Consider the following 17,306-nt stretch of genomic DNA (forward strand, 5'->3'; position numbering starts at 1 on the left):
CCGAAAACCCACGGCTTTGGCTAGGACGGGGGAGATCTCCACCAGGCACTGAGCCACGGCTCTGTGACAGCTTCTTGCTGTAACGACCCCCCCCGGGTGAGACACGGACAGAGCCCAGCTGAGGAGAAACAAACTGGAAGTTTCAAAGTCCGTCTCTTTTACCGAGCAGCACCCGATTGCTATGGAAAACAAGGGGAAATCTGTGACTTGGCTCCTCTGCGTGAGGGGCCGAGGCTGTTCCCATGTAACATCCTCTCTCTTCTTCCACCTGCACAGCTTTGAAGGCTGGAAATAACCTCCTGGCTCCTCAGGTCACCGTTTCTACCCAGTATGACCCAAATTTATACCATCTAACAAAAAAAAAACCAAACAACCCACCCATTTTGCAAAAAAATAAATAAACCAAGCCCCCCAAATCCCGCGCCAGCATCATTTTCTTCCCCAGAGGAAAGCAGAGCGATTCGGCGATGTTTTAATGGTCCCACATTCGGTTTGCAGTCCCCGACGCCTGCCATTTCAGCCCATCCATCGCAAACACGTGGGCTGCGTTGATGTTTGCTCCGCGGGTGGGTTTATTTCTGCTCTCTTTTTTTTGTTGGTGGTGGTGGTGTTTCCCTCCTCTCCTTCTTGGAATAAACTTGATGTCTTATCTGCTAGCCAACCGGGGGCTGCAGCCAAGCAGAACCCATTAGTACAGCGCTATAGATTTTTCAACCCCATGAAAATCTGCTGCCATTTTAAATAGAACATCTATTTATTTCACTCAGCAGCGTGTCCTTTTGCTGTCAAGGAGACAAATTATTCCGGTCCTGTGGCAGAGCTCACAATAACGTGGCGGAAAAGCTTTGACAACAATTTATACCAAACTCTGGCATGTGTCTACCTACAGAGGGGCAGCCCGATACCGGTGGATAGCCCAGAGTAAATCCAAATTTCAACCCAAATCCCTTCCTAAGGGAACTTTTTAATTAATTCATCACAGAACAAAGTATCTGGCCCAACCCCTAATTTTCCAAATGTAGGACTCTGAAATATTTAGTGTGACCAGGATGTTTTGCAGCCCAATAACCAGCATGGAGGGATGCGTGGGGCTGCGTGCGTGTGTGCCCCGGCCGATGAAGGCGATTGCAATTTAACTCCTTTGTAATCAACCTGCATGCTGCTGGATTAATTTAAATTCCTTCTGCTGTTCGCCACAGTAAAGCCAGCGCTGGAGGGAGGGGAGGGGAAAGGGCTTTACACTGAAAAGCCTGCTAGAATAGACGAGGAGTTTTTTGCGTTAAGGGCTGCCAGATGCTTAATAAACATCTTTATTATCAGCCCAGCCTTGACTATAAATAACCTGACTTGTATTTTAAGCTGCGTAACGCCAGCCAGCCACCGGGGATTGCGCTCCCCAAGTTGTCTCGGGCCCGACCATTTCCAGCGCATGAGCGGAGTCATAGGAAATGTGCTATTTCCTTCCCCGGGTGGCAAAAAAGGCTTTGGGAGAGGCTCTGGGCTCCCACCGCAGGCTCATCTCGATAGAAATGCGTCCCTGCCCACGCGCAAATCCTGCCTGCTGCGGGGAACGCCTGTGCGGTTGCCTGGGCATGCCCTACGTGTGCGTATGGAGAGAGATGTATAAAAAATATATAGCTATCCCTTGCTAGCCCTTATTTTGTGGCAGAAGGGGAGTGAGTAAGAGGGGTTGGGTGATTCTTGGCTCTTGATCTCCCCAAATAATTCAGTTTCCCATTTTCCCCGCTGTTCTCCAGTCCACGATTTCCAAATCTGCCTGGCAGAAGCCGGAGACCAAGGACCGTGTCTCTGCCGGCTGCCGGCCAGGCGCAGGGATGCATCCCAGGCTCTCCTCCGCTCCTAACCTCCATTTGTTTTTTGCTCCCAACAGGTTTGCAAAGCCTCAGCCGTCTCGAGCGGGACGAAGGGTCCCGGTAATGCACGACGACGACTCCAGAAGCTTTTCCAACCCTGCGGCCTTTGGGCACGTGCGCCTTGAGCCCGGCTCTCTCCGGAGTCGACGATAGTTTTGCTCTTAACTCCAGCAGGAGCCAGGTCAGACCTTGATTTTAACCCAGAGGCTAAGTCACCCCACGCAGAAATTCAATTCAGCCGAGCATTTAGGTGCTTAAAATTTGGGTTGTTCCTGATTTACGCTCCTGGCAGTGGTGTGCCCCTGGTGCTCGCTCCAGCAAGATCCCATTGTGGTATTAAACACCTCCTCGGACTCATTCCCAGCACCAGAGGAGGGTCCCGCATCCCCCAAGCGTCTCATCTCCCCCTTCCCAGCTCCGGTCCCATCTCTGTGTGGGGCAGGAGACCCCCGGGCATCCCCTCGCTTCCCTGGGCATGGCTTTGGGCCTCCCGTTTTGGGCTGAGCCCTCCCAAGGGCACCCACGCCGCTGCCACCAGCGTGTGGGGTATTTATGACCCCCGTAGTCCCGCTCTGGACCCCCCGCATTGCCCAGCTTCTCCCGACCGCCTCCATCTCCGCAGAAAAAGGGGGGCTCTGGGGAGAAAGCGGGGCTTGGGGGTGCCGGCCCCTGACTCCTCGGTGGGTCAGGGCTGCATCAGCCACGGGCATCACCGCTGGCACCAGCCCGGCAGCATCCCGGCCGCGCCGGCACCGGGCATCTGGGGGTTTTTGGGGGATAAATGACTAAAAAGCGACATTTTCCCTCTGGCCGGTACCTCAGGGTGCTCCTGCCCAGCCCAGCCCGCCGCTGCCGGTACCGGACTACAGCTCCCGGCGGGCCGTGCGGGCGGGCAGGGCCGGCAGCGGCAGCGGGAGCGGGAGCGGAGCGCAGCGCTGCCCGCAGCAGGGACCCGCCGCGCCGGCTCCTCCCGGTGAGGGATGTGGGGGAGCTCCGGGATGGGGGGAGGACAGGGGAGACCGGGGGCTGCGACCACCGGGGGATGGGGGTACCAGGGGATGGGGGATACCAGGGGATGGGGTACCGGGGATGGAGGATACCAGGGGATGGGGTACTGGGGATGGGGGTACCAGGCGTGGGGGTACCAGGGGATGGGGGGTACCAGGGGATGGGGGTACCGGGGATGGACATAACAGGGGATGGGGGGTACCAGGGCATGGGGGAGGTACCAGGGGATGGGAGTACTGGGGATGGGGGTACTGGGAGAGTGAAGGTATCAGGGGGTGCCAGTACCAGAGGGATGTAGAAAGGGGGTGCCCCAAAATGTGGGTAGAGCTGGGGGAAAAAGATGCCCGGGGATGTGGGACGAGGGCAGCAAGATACGGGTGCCAGGGGGCTGCAAATGCAGAGGGATGAGGGTGCCACAGGGATGGGGGTACCAGGGGAGGGGGGTACAGGAAGGCAAGGGTGCCAGGGGATGTAGGTGATTTCTGGGGGACACGGGTGCCAGGGGGATGTGGATACCCCAAGATTCAGGCACTGGGTAACGCAGGTACCGAGGCACAGAGGTACTGGGTGGGGGTCTGTGCCTCGCTGTACCCCCCCAAACCAGGAGGGCACCCAGCCGGGCGGTCCTGGAGGCCGTTCTGGGGTGCTGAGCACCCATCATCAGGGCGCTGGGCTCCCTGGTTGATGGGTGGAAGGGGGAACTGTGGCTGGGGAACCGCTCCTGCCTGGCCCTGGGGTGTTGGCTCTGCTCGGGGACCCAGGGAGCGATGACTTCATGGCCTTATTAAGGACTAATTTCCATCCAGGCAGGGAAAAACAAACGAGCATGGCTGTCATTTGCCGTGGAAAGTTACCGGGGCTGCGAGGAGTTACTGCCTCTCTTCATACATGGCCCGGATCTCTCCACTTACCTCCACGGGATGATAATCTCTAAATCCCAATGAGATTAAAGGCAGAAAGAAAGGTGGCTGGAGTTCCTCCTCCCTGCCTTTGCCATGTTTCCCAGATGACAAAATCCCATGTCTGTCTAACCCCGATTAACCCGTGCACTCAGCTCATCCCCCCAAAAAACCAGGAGCAACAAGGGTGAATCCCCATCCTGCTTTGCTCCTGGAGCCACAGGGAGGTGAGAACCAGGGGAAAAGCCGCAGGTGAAGCGGGAGCCGCTATTTTAACCCTGTTATTTTTCCTGTGCCAGCAGGTCCGGAAAACCCTCCTGCAGCCATGGCGCTGGTGAAGAGCGGGTGGCTTTGGCGGCAGAGTAAGTGCGACCCTTGAGCTTTTCAGGTTGGGAGGCCCCCCCCCAAAAAAAAAAGCTACAGGATCCTGGGAGAAGACAGAGTGCGGGGGGGACCATCCCTGACCCAGCCGGTTAATCCATGGCAGCGAGGAAATCGCGGCTCAGCCGCTTGTGGATTTACGTAAGAGGAGAGAGGGGCCGTCTGCCATGAAAACAGACGTTGCAGCTTCACGTCCGGGGCTGGATCCGGTCCCGTGCGCATGGCAGGGCAGCACTGAGATGCCCTGATGGCTTTTTTGGCAGTCCTTTTTAATTTAAAGCCACCTGGTCACGCTGCCCCAGATGCTCCCGCCAGGCATGGGTGCCCTGCCGGATGCAGCGGCTCTTGCAGGGGGTGGTGGGATCCAGCTGCAACTTTGGGGGATGGTGTTGGGTCTCGTGAGCGCACCGGCCGTATCCCACCGGGTTCCCTGGGATCATTCACCTCCTCCCCATCCCGTCAGGCTCCATCCTGCGCCGCTGGAAGAGAAACTGGTTCGTCCTCTACCTGGACGGCAGCTTGGTTTACTACCACGACGAGACGCAGCGCGACATGGACGGCCGGATCCACATCAAATACAGCTGCCGGGATGTGAGGACCGGCCGCGAGTGCAGAGGTAAGCAAAGCCCCACGTCCCCAAGCCCCACATCCCCAACCCCATCCCGGGCTCCCTGGGGGGCTGCATCCCTTTCAACTGATACTCTGCAGGTCTGAAACGTGCTTGTGCACATCTCAAATACCCCCCAAAAGTCCAGGCGGCCTAATTCACCCCTTTTTAGCTCCCAGCCAACGCTGGGCTGTCCCCCATGAGATGCACGTTGCATCTTCTCTTCCATTGCTTTTCCACGGGGAAGGAAGAAGAAACTCTCCTCCTGGTTTGTGCTTGTTCAAAACACGATCCCACGGCCCTGACTCATCCCTCGCCGTCTCGCACAAACAAGGAGAACAAAGCAGCAGCTCGGCTCAGCCCCGGCAGCCCACGGCCGCTGCACAAAGCGCCTTTCTTGGGCTGCGAGCGACGGTGGCAAAGCCGGGATGCCGTGGTGGGAGCACAATCCCAAAGGTTTATCCTCACCGGAGGGTCCCGCCAAGCTTTGAGCTGGGGGAAGGTGCAGGCAGAAACGAGCCTCATGGATTTAAGACTTCAGCCTTGCTCATGAGCCAACCCCAGCGGCGAGGGTCTCGTGCTCCGACAAAATTTGGGTGCCTGCTGGAATCTGGCAAATTCAAAGCAAAGGCAGCTCGGCCGAGATTTTTGGCAATTTTCTGTCCTTCCATTCTCTTTCTGCTGCGGGGGTGGAAGTTTCTGCTCACCCACTCTTTGCTCGTGTTGGCTTTTAACCTTTGAGATCCCGACCATATCTTGCAAGTGGAGACGGAGCCAAAATTAAACCCGAATTGCGAGCATGGCGTCCTAGCAGTTTTTTTAATGGTTGCAGCACACGGGGCTGCTCACGCCCGGGGTAATTTGGAGCCGGAGCCTCTCCCAAGGCTCCGTGGGCGGATGGGGAGGGTCTCTGGGGCATCTCTTTCGCTGAGGCCGGATCCTGCCCCTTCCGTTTCCAGACGTGCAACCGCCCGAGGGGAAAAGCCACGACTGCCTGCTGACCGTTGTGCTGCGGGACGGCTCCAAGACGACGCTGTGCGCCGAGAGCGAGGACGATGCCGTGTAAGCTGAAATCCCACCGCGGCAGCACTGAAATCCCCTCGGCGGCTTTTTCATCTGAATTATCCAAGCCCGGAAAGAGCCTCGGCCGCGCGAGAGCCCCGTCCCGCTGCCACCCGTGGCTAAAACCCCCCACAGCCCTTGGTTTCTCAAACACCCGCGTTCGCTCGCAGGGCGATAGGCGCAGGCGGAGATTTGGTTTTCCTGCTGAATAATTTGGAGCCGAAAGCAGCTATTTTTAAGCAGTCGGTCTCCTGCGGGGTGGGTTTCCCTCCTGGATGAGAAATCACCTCTCGGCCTGACCGAGGATCACTGGGGAAGGGTTTTAATCAGTTTTTGGCGATAAATAGTGTGAAAGTGAAGTCCTTATTGGCTTAAGGCCATGCCCAGCTGGAGGAAACACCCACTTTTAGCACTGTTCCCCTTCTATTTATTTCTATTAAAATTAAGAATTTTATTTAAAAAAATAATTGAAATTTTAAAATAAAAATTTAAAAAAATTATTAAAAAAAAAAGTGGGAAACCTTCAGCTGAGCTCAGATGGAGGGAGATGTTCAGCCACGGCCAAGCCGAGCTCGATCAACTGAGCTTAACCCCAGCTGAATGGAAATTCATCCATTACCCACTTTTCCCCCCAATTTAAAAGCCATTTTCCTTTTTAAGGAAAATTTTCCAATTTAAATGCCCTTGTTTGCCATTTTCCAACTTAAATGTCCTTGTTTTAGCTAGGGCTGTTCCCAGGGAGCAGGTTTAGCCCTGTGCCCATCCTCGTGGCATCGGGTACCTCCCAGCACCATCCCATCCCCACCTAATTAGCCCAGCGCTGGCTAATAGGGAATTAAAGATTAGCGCTGGCCCCGCGGTCACATCCAGGTCGCTGGGAGGGGGATGCGCGTGTCCCCACGGGGACAATTCCCACCCCCACCCCCCGGCACACCCCAAAACCGGGTCCCTCTTGTTTTGTTCGCAGCGCTTGGAAGGTGGCCGTGCTGGAGGCTAAATCCACCCCGGTGAGGCTTCATCCCCCAAAACAGGGGCACCGTCCCGGCACGGCACGGCGTGAGGGGAGGTTACACCAACCCCAGCCCCCCCCCAGGGGTGATGCTGAAGTCGGGGTGGCCCCCCGAGCCCCTGCGCCCATCGGGCAGCCTCGGGGCATGGGGAGTAAAGTCCCTGGAGGCAGATGGGGAAGAAGGTGGAGGAGGAGTGGTAGCCATAGAGCAGTCTGCTCCAGAGGCCACCAACAGAAGACGACAGAGCCGAGGGTGACCCTTTTCAGCGGTCTGGGGTGACAGGGGCAGCGTTACAGGGACAGGGGAAGGGAGAATGGGGACACTTAAGAGGAATGGGGGCAGGAGTTAAGGGGAACGGGGCAGGAGTTAAGGGGAACGGGGCAGAATTTAAGGGGAACGGGGCAGAATTTAAGGGGAACGGGACGTGGTTAAGGTGATGGGGAACACGGTTACGGTGACAGAGACCAAGTTAAGGGGAACGGGGGGCAGAGTTAAGGTGACGGGGAACACAGTTCAGGTGACCTGAGCACAGGTAGGTGATTCGGGTGCCTGCGCAAAGGCTGCCCCTGGCATTTTGGGCACTCTGGGACCCCTTTCAGCAGCGCAGGGGAACCCGAGCGATACAGCCCCCATCGCACACGGGGGAAACTGAGGCACGGCACAGGCACAGCCACACCGGCTGGGCTGTGGCTCCGCCGTGTCCCACGCAGACCCGGTCTGGACCCCAGCCTCACGCCACGCTCCCACCGCTCCCAGGTGCACGTCTACGACCCCTACGACGACGACTACTACCAGACGGTGCCCCTCGACTCCCACCAGACCGCCTACATCAGCTCCGGCCACTACGGCCACCAGTACAGAGGTGGGTGGCCCCACCCAGCGGCACAGGGTCATTGGCCGGATTCTGATTCACCCCATCCCTCCCCAGTGTTTGTTTGACGCTTCGCCTTATTACCAGCCGGGGGATGCTTAATTTGGCCAGGGGGTTGCGGCTCCCCACTCGGCACACGGATCCCCTGAGCGATGGTTTTGCAGTCTGGGGATCGATGCCCGGCTCCAGGGGCCAATGGGCTGAGACCCGGCAAACTCGGTGCAGCGCGGCACGTTCAGGGTGGGGGCTGTTTGCTGCCATGCATCAGGGTGGGGATGCCAGAGCCGTGGCTACACAGGGGACACGGGTGACAGCCAAAAAGGGGGGTCCCCCTCCATCCCACTCCAGTGGCACCCCTTGGTGGCACCTCCGGGCCCCTCCGTTGGCATCAGGGGGGTGTCAGGAGGACGGTGTCCCCCTGCCAACCCCCCCAGCTCACCCCCCTTTTTGCCTTGCAGCTCCCGGGGTGACCCACGTCATCGTGCGCGAGGATCCCTACCGGGTCTCCGGCGACCAGATGGCCTTGGGGCTGCTGGCGGGGGCCGCCACCGGCGCTGCCCTGGGCTCCTTCATGTGGATGCCGTGCTGGTTTTAGCAGCCCCACGCTCTCCTCCCGCAGGATGCGCCCCCCCCAGGCTGGGTCGCAGCCCCCCCGATACGGCCCCCTTTGCCTCCCCAGCCCAGTTTAACTCACCCCTGGCTTGGTACCTGCCATGAGCCACCCTCGGCCTCCCAAAACCAGCCTGCTCGGCACCCTACACCCTGGGGACAGAGGTCCAGCCCCAAACCCATCCCATATCCTCCTCCCAGCCCCAGCTTTTGCATTAAATAACCCCCACGTGCTTCAGAGCCCCCCAAAAACCTACCCCAAAACCCCACAGTGTCCGATTCCCATCCGCAAAGGGCCTGGGGAGCTGCCGGGGCTGTCGGCGGAGGGGAGGGCGCAGTGCCCCGGCCCCAAAACCTGGCTCAATTCTCCACCCCAAATCTCTGCAGGGAGCTGGCTGCAGAAATACCTGGGTTTTTAGACCGAGGGGGAGAGCGGGTGCTGCTCCAAACAGCGATTTTGGGGAGATGGCTGGATTTTTTTTTTTGAAGCCTGCAGCACAGCTGCTTTGTAAAGGCTTTTTTTGGGGGAAGGCTGCAGCACCAGAACAAGTGCTGACAGGAGAGGCAACCCCAGGGACGCTCAAGAGACAGGTTAGATTAAAGATTAAGGGGGATGAAAACCTTTGCAGAATTTCCACCCTCTTCCAGCACCGGTGCCCTGGCCAAGCTGGAGAAATGGTGCGAAATCCCCTGGGAATTTGGGGCTAAACCCCTTGGGAATTGGGTTAGGAAGAGCCCTGGGAATATCCCTGGGAATATCCCAGCTTCCCCAGCCAAGCAGCAGTCACGCAGCATCTTGAGTTTCACCCTGATTTTTGGGGAAGGGGGAGAAATCACCTGGGGACGAGGGCAGCTCTCCCTGGGGAGCAGGGACCCTTTTTGGCAGCCAAGCCGGGATCTTCGAAGCAGGGATTTGGGACTGGGTGTAGGGGTGGTCCCTTTGGGTGGCCCCGAGGCCAGGTGACAAGTGGCAGCTCACCTTTCTGCGCCGCGTTGTGCAGCACCAGGCAGCCGTCGAGGGAAGCGGGGAGAGGCGCAGCTGCCGAGCATCGCCCTTAGCGGCACGATTTTATCCTGGAGACACCATCGATGTGAAACAAATTCAAGAATTACAAAGAAAAAAACCACAGCTAGATTACAAAAACCCCAGTGACACCAGCGCCCAAGCCCACTCTTGCCGGTAAAGCCCCGGATCGGTTCATCCCCGCGCCTGACAGGGGATCGGGATATCCCAAAACGCCATCCTCATCCTCCCCCGGCCTCCCTTGCCTCACTGCTGCTGCAAACCGGCTCCCGTCAACCACCACACTGATTTTTGGAAGGAAAAAAAAAAAATCAAAACAACCAAAAAGCAGCTATCTGCAGTCTAATAAAGGCAGCGAAAAATCAGACCCAGCCTGCGGGTGAGTGAGGATGAGGAGGGGGCTGCTCATCCTCACCGATCTCCAGGGGGTGGGAAGGTTTGGGTCCCCCCTGGAGAGCTGCGCATGGATGTCACCCGCTCCCCCATCTCTTCCTGCACCCCTTGTCCTCCCTCCCTTTTCAAGCGGGAGCTCGGCGGGCAGCGCGAGGGGAGGGACGGGCTGCTGGGAAGCTCAAAAACACCCTCCGCTTCTTGCGAAAAACGGGGTTCGAGCAGACCTCGCCGCACCCAGACGCGGTCCCCGGCACCGCGGGGTCTCGAGGTCCCACTCGCAGCCTCTCAACGTGGCACCGTGGCCCCGAAGAGACACAGAAGGGGAAATAAAGCTGCCTGAGAAATCCCGCTCACCGCGGCTCCATCGCAGTGCTAGAGGACGACGATCGATCGTCTGCCGGGCAGAGCGGCTCCTTCCTTTGCATCCCAAATTCCGAGCCTGTGGGATGAGCCGTCTCCGTTCACCAAGGGCCCAGTGCAGCAAAGGGCCCTGCCAGCCCCGGTTTAAGCTTCCAGATGGCTTAAAATCATCCTGGGCTGTATTTTCATTTGCAAAGCAGAGAGAAGCTGAGGTTTGCCTGCCCCCTGCTTTTAGAAAAAAATTAGCATTTTCTAATTTCAGGGGTTCCCCCGCAGCCCCTCCACCGCTGCATTAATCCCAGCACGCAAACCCTAAGCTTTCAAGGGGTGGAGAGGAGAAGGATCCGGCCCCTCCACCCCTCCGCGCCCTCATCCCTTCTTCCTTCTATTTCCCAGCCCGGGTCCCGGGTGCAGCACTCACCTCTACACCTCCCCGCGGCACCACGCGCTCTCGTCTGCCACCGATCCCCAGACCCCTGCGGTTATTCCGGCTGCAACGGGGCGGGGGGGGGGGGGGACACAACAGAGAAATGAAACGACAACGCCGCGACTGCTTTTAGGGCGCACATCGGAGGGGAAAGGAGCTGCGCGGAGGCCGAACAGCGCTTGGCCTTGCTCCCTCCTGGATCCGCGCTTGGCCCCGTCTAACGCAGGGGCTGCTGTCCTGCTTTCCGACCTATTTTCCATCGTCACCTCCACCGAAACATGTCCCTGCCAGGACCAGAAGATCCTTTGCAGGGTGTCCCAAAGGCAGGGCTTTGAGAGCAACAGCCCCTTCCTCCACGTGGCTGGGAACAAGCTGGGGAGCAGGACCTGCTGCAGGGCAGAGGGATGGGGCATCCCCGCAGCAAGTGCGGCCAAGCGGGGCAGGCGTCCGTCTCCGGTCCCCGGACCGGAGACCCGGGACCACCAAGTCCCGCGGCACCAGGGTACAAGGGCCGAGTCTGCTTCAGCCCCAGCTGCTGCCGCCGCCACCAATTAGCACCGACCGAGACTCCCCGGCGCTGTCCCATCTGCCGGGAAGCGGAGCAGCGCGTCTGGCTGCTAACGAAGCAGCCTGGGACGCAGAGCTCCTGGGGTTGAGCCCAGCTCTTGCAGGAATAAAGCATCGAGTCTCAGCAGCAAAACCTGCAGGTGCAAGACGGTTTGGGCCGGGCAGGGAAGAAGCAGCTGTAGGGACACGCCAAGAAGAGGGACATCCTCTATACCCCCTTTTCTCGGGGACTTCAGCAATCCCGGGAGCTGGCAGCTCTGGGAAAAGCCAGAGCTTTTCCTGGGCAAGCCCGTCTCCAGCGCCGAGGCAGAAGCCATTAGCAAGCATTTACCAAACAAGGTCCATAACCCAAGGGTGAGACACGCCTGGAGATGGAAAGATCTGGAAACGCTTTGCCAAGAGCAGCACGACCTGGAAATCGGCACTGCTTTCCATGCCACATCCAGCTGCTGACCTGCAAAAGCTCCTTTTGCCCAGCTCGGACAGACCCCCACGCTCCCCATCCCTGCGGTACCTGAACATCCCAGGGCTGATCCTGCTTCTCTCCTACCGGCTGTGCCGGTCTCCCGAAGACCCGGGGACGGCAAATGATCCAGGCAAAGCCACCGAGAAGGGCAGTGACAGACCAGCACACGCCTCCAGCAGCGATTCCTGGGGTCTTCACGCTGTCAGTGGGAGCAGCTGATGGCAGCCAGACCCCTCGCTAGGAAGCTAAACGAAGGAGCAATTAAATACGTTAATAATAAATTTGGAAGCACAAACAACAGAAGCCATCGTCCACAAAACCACCTGGCTTGGTTTCCGCACCACTCAGGTCTTCGCCTGCAGGAGAGGGGCTTCCCGAGAGCTTTCAGTGCCGACTGGGACCGACGCTGCGCAGGACCAGAGGGACAAGAAGCGCCGAGGAACAGAAATTAGGGTTGACCCACTCCATTCCCAACTCCAATACAGTCTCGTACGACCCTTCTCTCCCAAACTGAAGCCCCAAACAGCGGCTGAGGCCCAGAACAACTCAATAACCCTTCCGAAACGAGGATTAACGCGGGGGGATCTGCAGTAAGGACCAGGCACAAGCAGTTAACATCCAAGCATGCCCACAAACAGCCTCATAAGCTTAGTCCCCGAATGTCACAGCAAAGAAATCAGCTGGAGCCCACTCGACCCTCGCTGCGATCAAAAACCACTTATCTGGAAATAAAGCAGCTGCATCGCGCTGCTGCGCCTCGGCAAATGTCGGGATCAAGCCTCGAATTTCCACCCGTCCCCTCTTCCCAAGCTCGGATAAGCACAGGAAAGGTCAGGGCCAAGTCCACCGCCAGCCCCGGGAGCATCGAGACACCGTTGTCTCCCTCCAACACCCTGTATCCGAGGCCAGGCAGCACCGCGGATGGACCGATTGGCTGTGCAGGGGGGGGATGCAGAGCGATTTCAGTGCTTTAATTAGCAGTAACTTTAATCAAGCCTTTAACACAATCCTCGTTGCAGACGCGCTCTCCGGGTGGCTGACAGCGAGCATTCAAAATGGCTTTAATTTATACCCCAAACCTCGGAAACAGGTGGCAAGCCTGGAAGGTTCGACTCGGAAACAGCGCTGGCGGAGAGCCTCCTCCCTCCGAACGCAGCAGGGCAGAGCCACGGGGCAGCAGGAGCATCGCCCAGCTGCCTCCAGCCTGAGCTGCCTTCAGCCCTGCCCTCCTCCTCATCCTCCAGGGAATGGCAGAGCTGCTCCTGTCATTGCAATTCAGCTGGAGTTTCACTCCCGACACGCCCGAGCCAGGCGTTTACGGCATCGGTCTGGGCAGTCGGTTACGTTCAGCCGCTACAAGAGGATCCCAAATACCTTATAAAAAGCCGGGTTCGACTTTGGCGCGTACTCAGACCAGGGTGGGGAAGGAAGGAAAAGGTGGCTAAAGGGCGGGGGGGGAGGAAATGGGTCCTTTTGCAAATCGATGAAAAACCAAGGCCAGCAAGCCTGGAAAGCCCAGCTCAGGCAACAACAGAGCAGCAGAGGAGGAGGCTGAGCACCAAGCGCTACAGCAGCGCAGACGGGAGAGGCTGTTTTGAGGTCCGGGTGTTTGCAGCTGCTTTCCTGACCGCAGGAGCTTTGGCAGCGTCTGCCGCAGCCACGTTGCAGGTAGCACGGCGAGAAGCAGCCTGCCCACCCCCCATTTTATCTTCCTTTCAGGGCTGGTACATGCCCAGCATGGAAAAAGGTGCTGCTGCATCAGGTAGAGCCCTCTCACGGTCTCATCTGCTGAAGATTTCAGCGCTGGGAGCAAAACCGACACCGTGCAGCGAGGGGACGGCGGCGGCTGCTGCTGCAGCAGCTCTGCAGACGCTGCTAGGAGGATGCTGCCGGCAAAATCAGGGCTGACCCTACCAGCAGAGCAGACAAAGAAGCCATCAGCAAACGCCAGCGTGAGGCACCCTCTAATCCGAGCCAGACACTCCCTAGCTGACTTTATAGCTAATAAAAACCAGGAAGGTTGGGAGCAGAGGGCTTGACCCGCTGCAGCCATGAGTTAGCGGCCAGGACCAGCATCCCATGCCGGAGCCGATGGGTGCCCCCAGACCATGCCTTGCCCAGAGACAGCCCCTTCGTTTCTCCAGTTTAATCCAGCCCCCTTCTATAGGTGGGAAATTGGGATACCAGTATTTGAGGAGACAGCCCGCAGGCTACATACAACAGCAACATTAAGGTAATTCAACAGCAACGGGGAGCAGCAAGGAGGAATGGAGACCATCACGCTTCAGTGCTACTCAGGAGACAACACCCGCTTATATTAAGTTCAGCTCCTTCCAACAGATTAATCCTAAACTCACTTTTGAGAGGTGAACGTGTTGTTTTCAGGTGCGTCCTCCCGTTCCCTAAAGCCCTCGGGCAGCTCTCCGGCTGTGCTCCCACCCAGGACGGGAGGTGGAGGTGCCAGGTACAAGGAACAGAAGCTCCCCCCAGTGACCTGTCCCCATACGGCCTCACCATATGGCTGTTCCCATAACGCTAATTCCAGCACATCTCCACAGCTACAAGACTACGTTCAAGTTTCTTCCTTGTTAAATTTAACGACCAATTTATCGACGCTCCTTTTAATATCCAAGAGTTTGAACAAGTGACAGAGGTTAGGCTGCTGCTGTTACCAGACCAGTTAATTTCCCTAGAACACTAGACAAGGATAACTCCGTCAAAGAGCGTCGGTTACTGGTACTCACCTACCCATCCCCGCAGCCCTCGTCTGCCATCGCCAGCAAGGTGGAGGCATAAGGAGGATCCTCCTCAAGGAAGGTGGGGTTGGTCCACCCTCGCTCAGCGGGTATCGCAGAGCCAGCACCCAGGGAAGCTGAAGCAGGCAGCGGTGAGGCCGCGCAACGCGCCCGAATCACCTTTGTGACAGGGGACGGAGGAAACGGCTGGATTTCAAGAGCGAGAAAGGACCGGAAAGGCACAGCTGCAGCAGGCAGAGGACATGCTCTCTGTCCTCGATATCACTCGTCGATCGCTGGAAACAATCGCAGAGAGACCGTATAGAACCGGAGGAACGGTAAGCACGCAACTCCACCATCTTTCCTCCAAGAAAAAGAAAGGAAAAAGCTTACTCTTGCCCTTAAAAAAGCCTCCTGCAGCACTCCAAACCCAAAAAGCACGAGCAAGAAGCAGCAGCCTGACGTCCTGCACCCCCACGAACCTGCGTTCTGATGGACATACTTAGAGAAGAGACCCAGAGCTTTCCAATGAGACAGGTATTTATTTAGTTCAAGCGCTAAAGATTTTGTTGTTGTTGTTGTTGTTTCATATTATCAAACAGAGCTGAGGTACCAGTGACATTCCAACATGAAGAAAAGGAACCTTTTTCCCCTTATACAATTTCTTCAACTACTTGTATCAAGACAAAAAGTGAGTCATGGAATAGCTGCGTAATGTACTGTACAACAATCAAGCCAGAGTGGGGAGGAGAAAAGAAACAGAGCAGAAACCTTCACTGTTTACAAAATCATCATTTAAAAAAGTCTGTTCCCGTGGTTCTACTGGCCATGTCGATGGAGCAAAATAAAATTAAAACCTAAAAGCTGATAGACAGATGGCGCGAGGAATTATGGTGCAAAAAAAAAAAATTAAGACTGTGTTGCTCCTGCGCTCACTTTGGAAGTGTCTTTTCTCTGGAAAACTGGGATTAGGACAGGATTGAGTCCTGTCGTCACGTTAAGCACTGACTATCAGCAAGGACATACATACGTTAAACGCACCCGGCTGTCCTGAGCAGAGCTCAGGGCCCTCCTGGGCGATAAGTGCCAAACAACGGACGAGTTGTCCTTGTTCCTGCAACCACCAAACACAGAGCTCGTGGGCACGCTCCTTTCGAGACCTTTTTTTAGAGCAAGTTCTAACGGGCCCATTGAACAAACCTGCTCCCAGATGTGCAGCCGCTCTCCACGAGCGGCTTCCATGAAAAGCAGCCGAGCTGCTCATCCACCGTAACCCGTAGGTGCTAAGCCAGCTCCTTGCAAATCCAGTGCTTAAAGCTCGTAACTATGGGAAACGTAGGGGTTCGGTGATATCAGAAGCAAAAAAAAAAAAAGTATGTGCTTGTGGAAAAGAGACAAATGATGACCAACGTAAGTTGCATGAAGAACCGAAGGGAAAAAAAAAAACCCAAACCAAAACGAAAAAGCAGCAAGATGAACCATTTTTGCACAGTTAAGAACAGTACGATACAGGAAAAGTAGCCAGGTTTCCTTCCCCCCAAGAGTTTCTTTTAAATAAAGAATGATCCTTTGTCACATATCATTGATGTTTATTTCAAGACATGCCACGTCAAAAAAACTTGCCTTTAATATTGCATTATAAAAGCACTTTACATCTCATTCTGCCTTTAAGTTATCGTTGTGCAGAGTTGCTATAAACCCAGGGCAGGGCACGAGTCTAGCATTCATTTCAGGAATGAAGAATTCCAAATCTTTTATGCCCGTTTCCTGGTGAAAGTGGTGGTGAGGACGATTCCCTTTCTCTTCCCCGGTTGGTTATTTTAGATGGTAGAGGGGCAGAAGAGAACAAAGGAGGAGCCTGAATATTTGCTTGCAATTGTTCATTTAAGTAGCAATCGCAACACAGACTCAAGAATTCCTTCCTGCACTGTAACTCAGCCATATTCGCCCAGCAAACAATGTATTTACAATTGTGTTTATTAACTTACACAGCAACTTCACAATGACTAGTAAAGATTAAAAGGGTGCACTTCTAGTGTGTTCGATTCCGTGTTTCTCGGGTAGCTACATCTCGCGACATCAGCAAAGCTCTAAACAGATTCCGCAGCAAAACAAACCAGAAAATTACTGAAAATAGTAAAAAATTAAGCCAAGAAATAAATATCGAAGAAAAACGGTTAATTGTAAGCCTAGTTAAATAGAAAACTAAATTACTCATCGTTTAACCAAACTATACAGCTCTAGTGAACCAAACTAAACCAACTTGGAAGACTGAACATAAAAAAAATGCTAAAAAATAAAGGCATAAATCTGCATAATCGTAAGTTGGTTTCCATCCTATCACACTCCCTTCCTTTCCATCTAAGATCTCTTGACTAGATTTCTGTATGATCAAAGTAAACAGCCCTTCCCCAGTCGACCTACGACCACGCTATGGAAAAGCGGGTGCAATTCCCCCTTCCGCCACCCCCTCTCTCCCAGCCGTGAACTGGCCTGTGAAGACAGCATCTCCACTGGGTAATCCGGCTGCTCTTTCCTCTTTCTGCCAAATTTAAAAGGTTTCAATCCGCTTCGGCAGGTTTTAGTGCCAGTCCTGAATTCACTTAGTATTTCCCCTAAAAAAAAAAAAAAGAAGCAAAACGCTTTCTCCTCCAAACAGCTGAAACGTTACGTTCCCATCTCTCGGGCAGTAATAATTTACCTCATTGGTGTTCTACATAAAAGGAAAAAAGAAAAAAAACGACCTCTTAAAACTCATCTTGCACTCAAAACATATTTCCCTGTTTCCTGCAAGTGTTTTGCTAATGCTCATCCACCCTTTCCTTCCCCCCCCAAATCCTCCAGAAGCCATTCATCTCGTTCAGAAAGACACCTTGTATTTCTCAGTATGCTTTCTTGGAAATGTGTTCACGTTGCCTCTGCAAGAACTAAAAAATCCAGTAGCCTTTCGTGGTGTCGAAACCCCCGCAAAGGCTGGTTTCCAAAAACGTTTGGGGGTTTGAAAACCAGTCAG

The 17,306-nt window shown here is 55.6% G+C and overlaps 1 protein-coding gene and 1 long non-coding RNA gene across 4 annotated transcripts; one reads left to right on the forward strand and one right to left on the reverse strand.

Annotated features, from left to right (window-relative positions):
- Window positions 1-1,927: 1,927 nt before the first annotated feature.
- Window positions 1,928-8,554, forward strand: PLEKHB1 (pleckstrin homology domain containing B1). Of its 3 annotated transcripts, none has more exons than XM_072850957.1 (7): window positions 1,928-2,055; window positions 4,084-4,143; window positions 4,626-4,778; window positions 5,729-5,831; window positions 6,799-6,838; window positions 7,598-7,703; window positions 8,171-8,554. In XM_072850957.1, the coding sequence occupies exons 2-7, from the start codon at window positions 4,107-4,109 to the stop codon at window positions 8,305-8,307; spliced, it is 576 nt and encodes a 191-aa protein (XP_072707058.1). In that variant the 5' UTR covers window positions 1,928-2,055; window positions 4,084-4,106; the 3' UTR covers window positions 8,308-8,554. The 3 variants fall into 3 exon arrangements, with proteins under 3 accessions (XP_072707058.1, XP_072707056.1, XP_072707057.1); XM_072850955.1 differs by lacking the exon at window positions 1,928-2,055 and adding an exon at window positions 2,772-2,847; XM_072850956.1 differs by lacking the exon at window positions 1,928-2,055 and adding an exon at window positions 2,783-2,847 and having other exon boundaries at window positions 4,081-4,143.
- A 106-nt stretch (window positions 8,555-8,660) lies between these two features.
- LOC140646649 (uncharacterized) lies at window positions 8,661-12,786 on the reverse strand. Its single transcript, XR_012040512.1, has 4 exons — window positions 11,607-12,786; window positions 10,520-10,589; window positions 10,093-10,177; window positions 8,661-9,395 (listed from the first exon to the last, which is right to left on the reverse strand). It is a non-coding gene; the product is annotated as an uncharacterized lncRNA (long non-coding RNA).
- Window positions 12,787-17,306: the final 4,520 nt, after the last annotated feature.

This window comes from Ciconia boyciana, chromosome 1 (assembly GCF_034638445.1).
Source record: "Ciconia boyciana chromosome 1, ASM3463844v1, whole genome shotgun sequence".
Lineage (NCBI taxonomy): Eukaryota > Metazoa > Chordata > Aves > Ciconiiformes > Ciconiidae > Ciconia > Ciconia boyciana.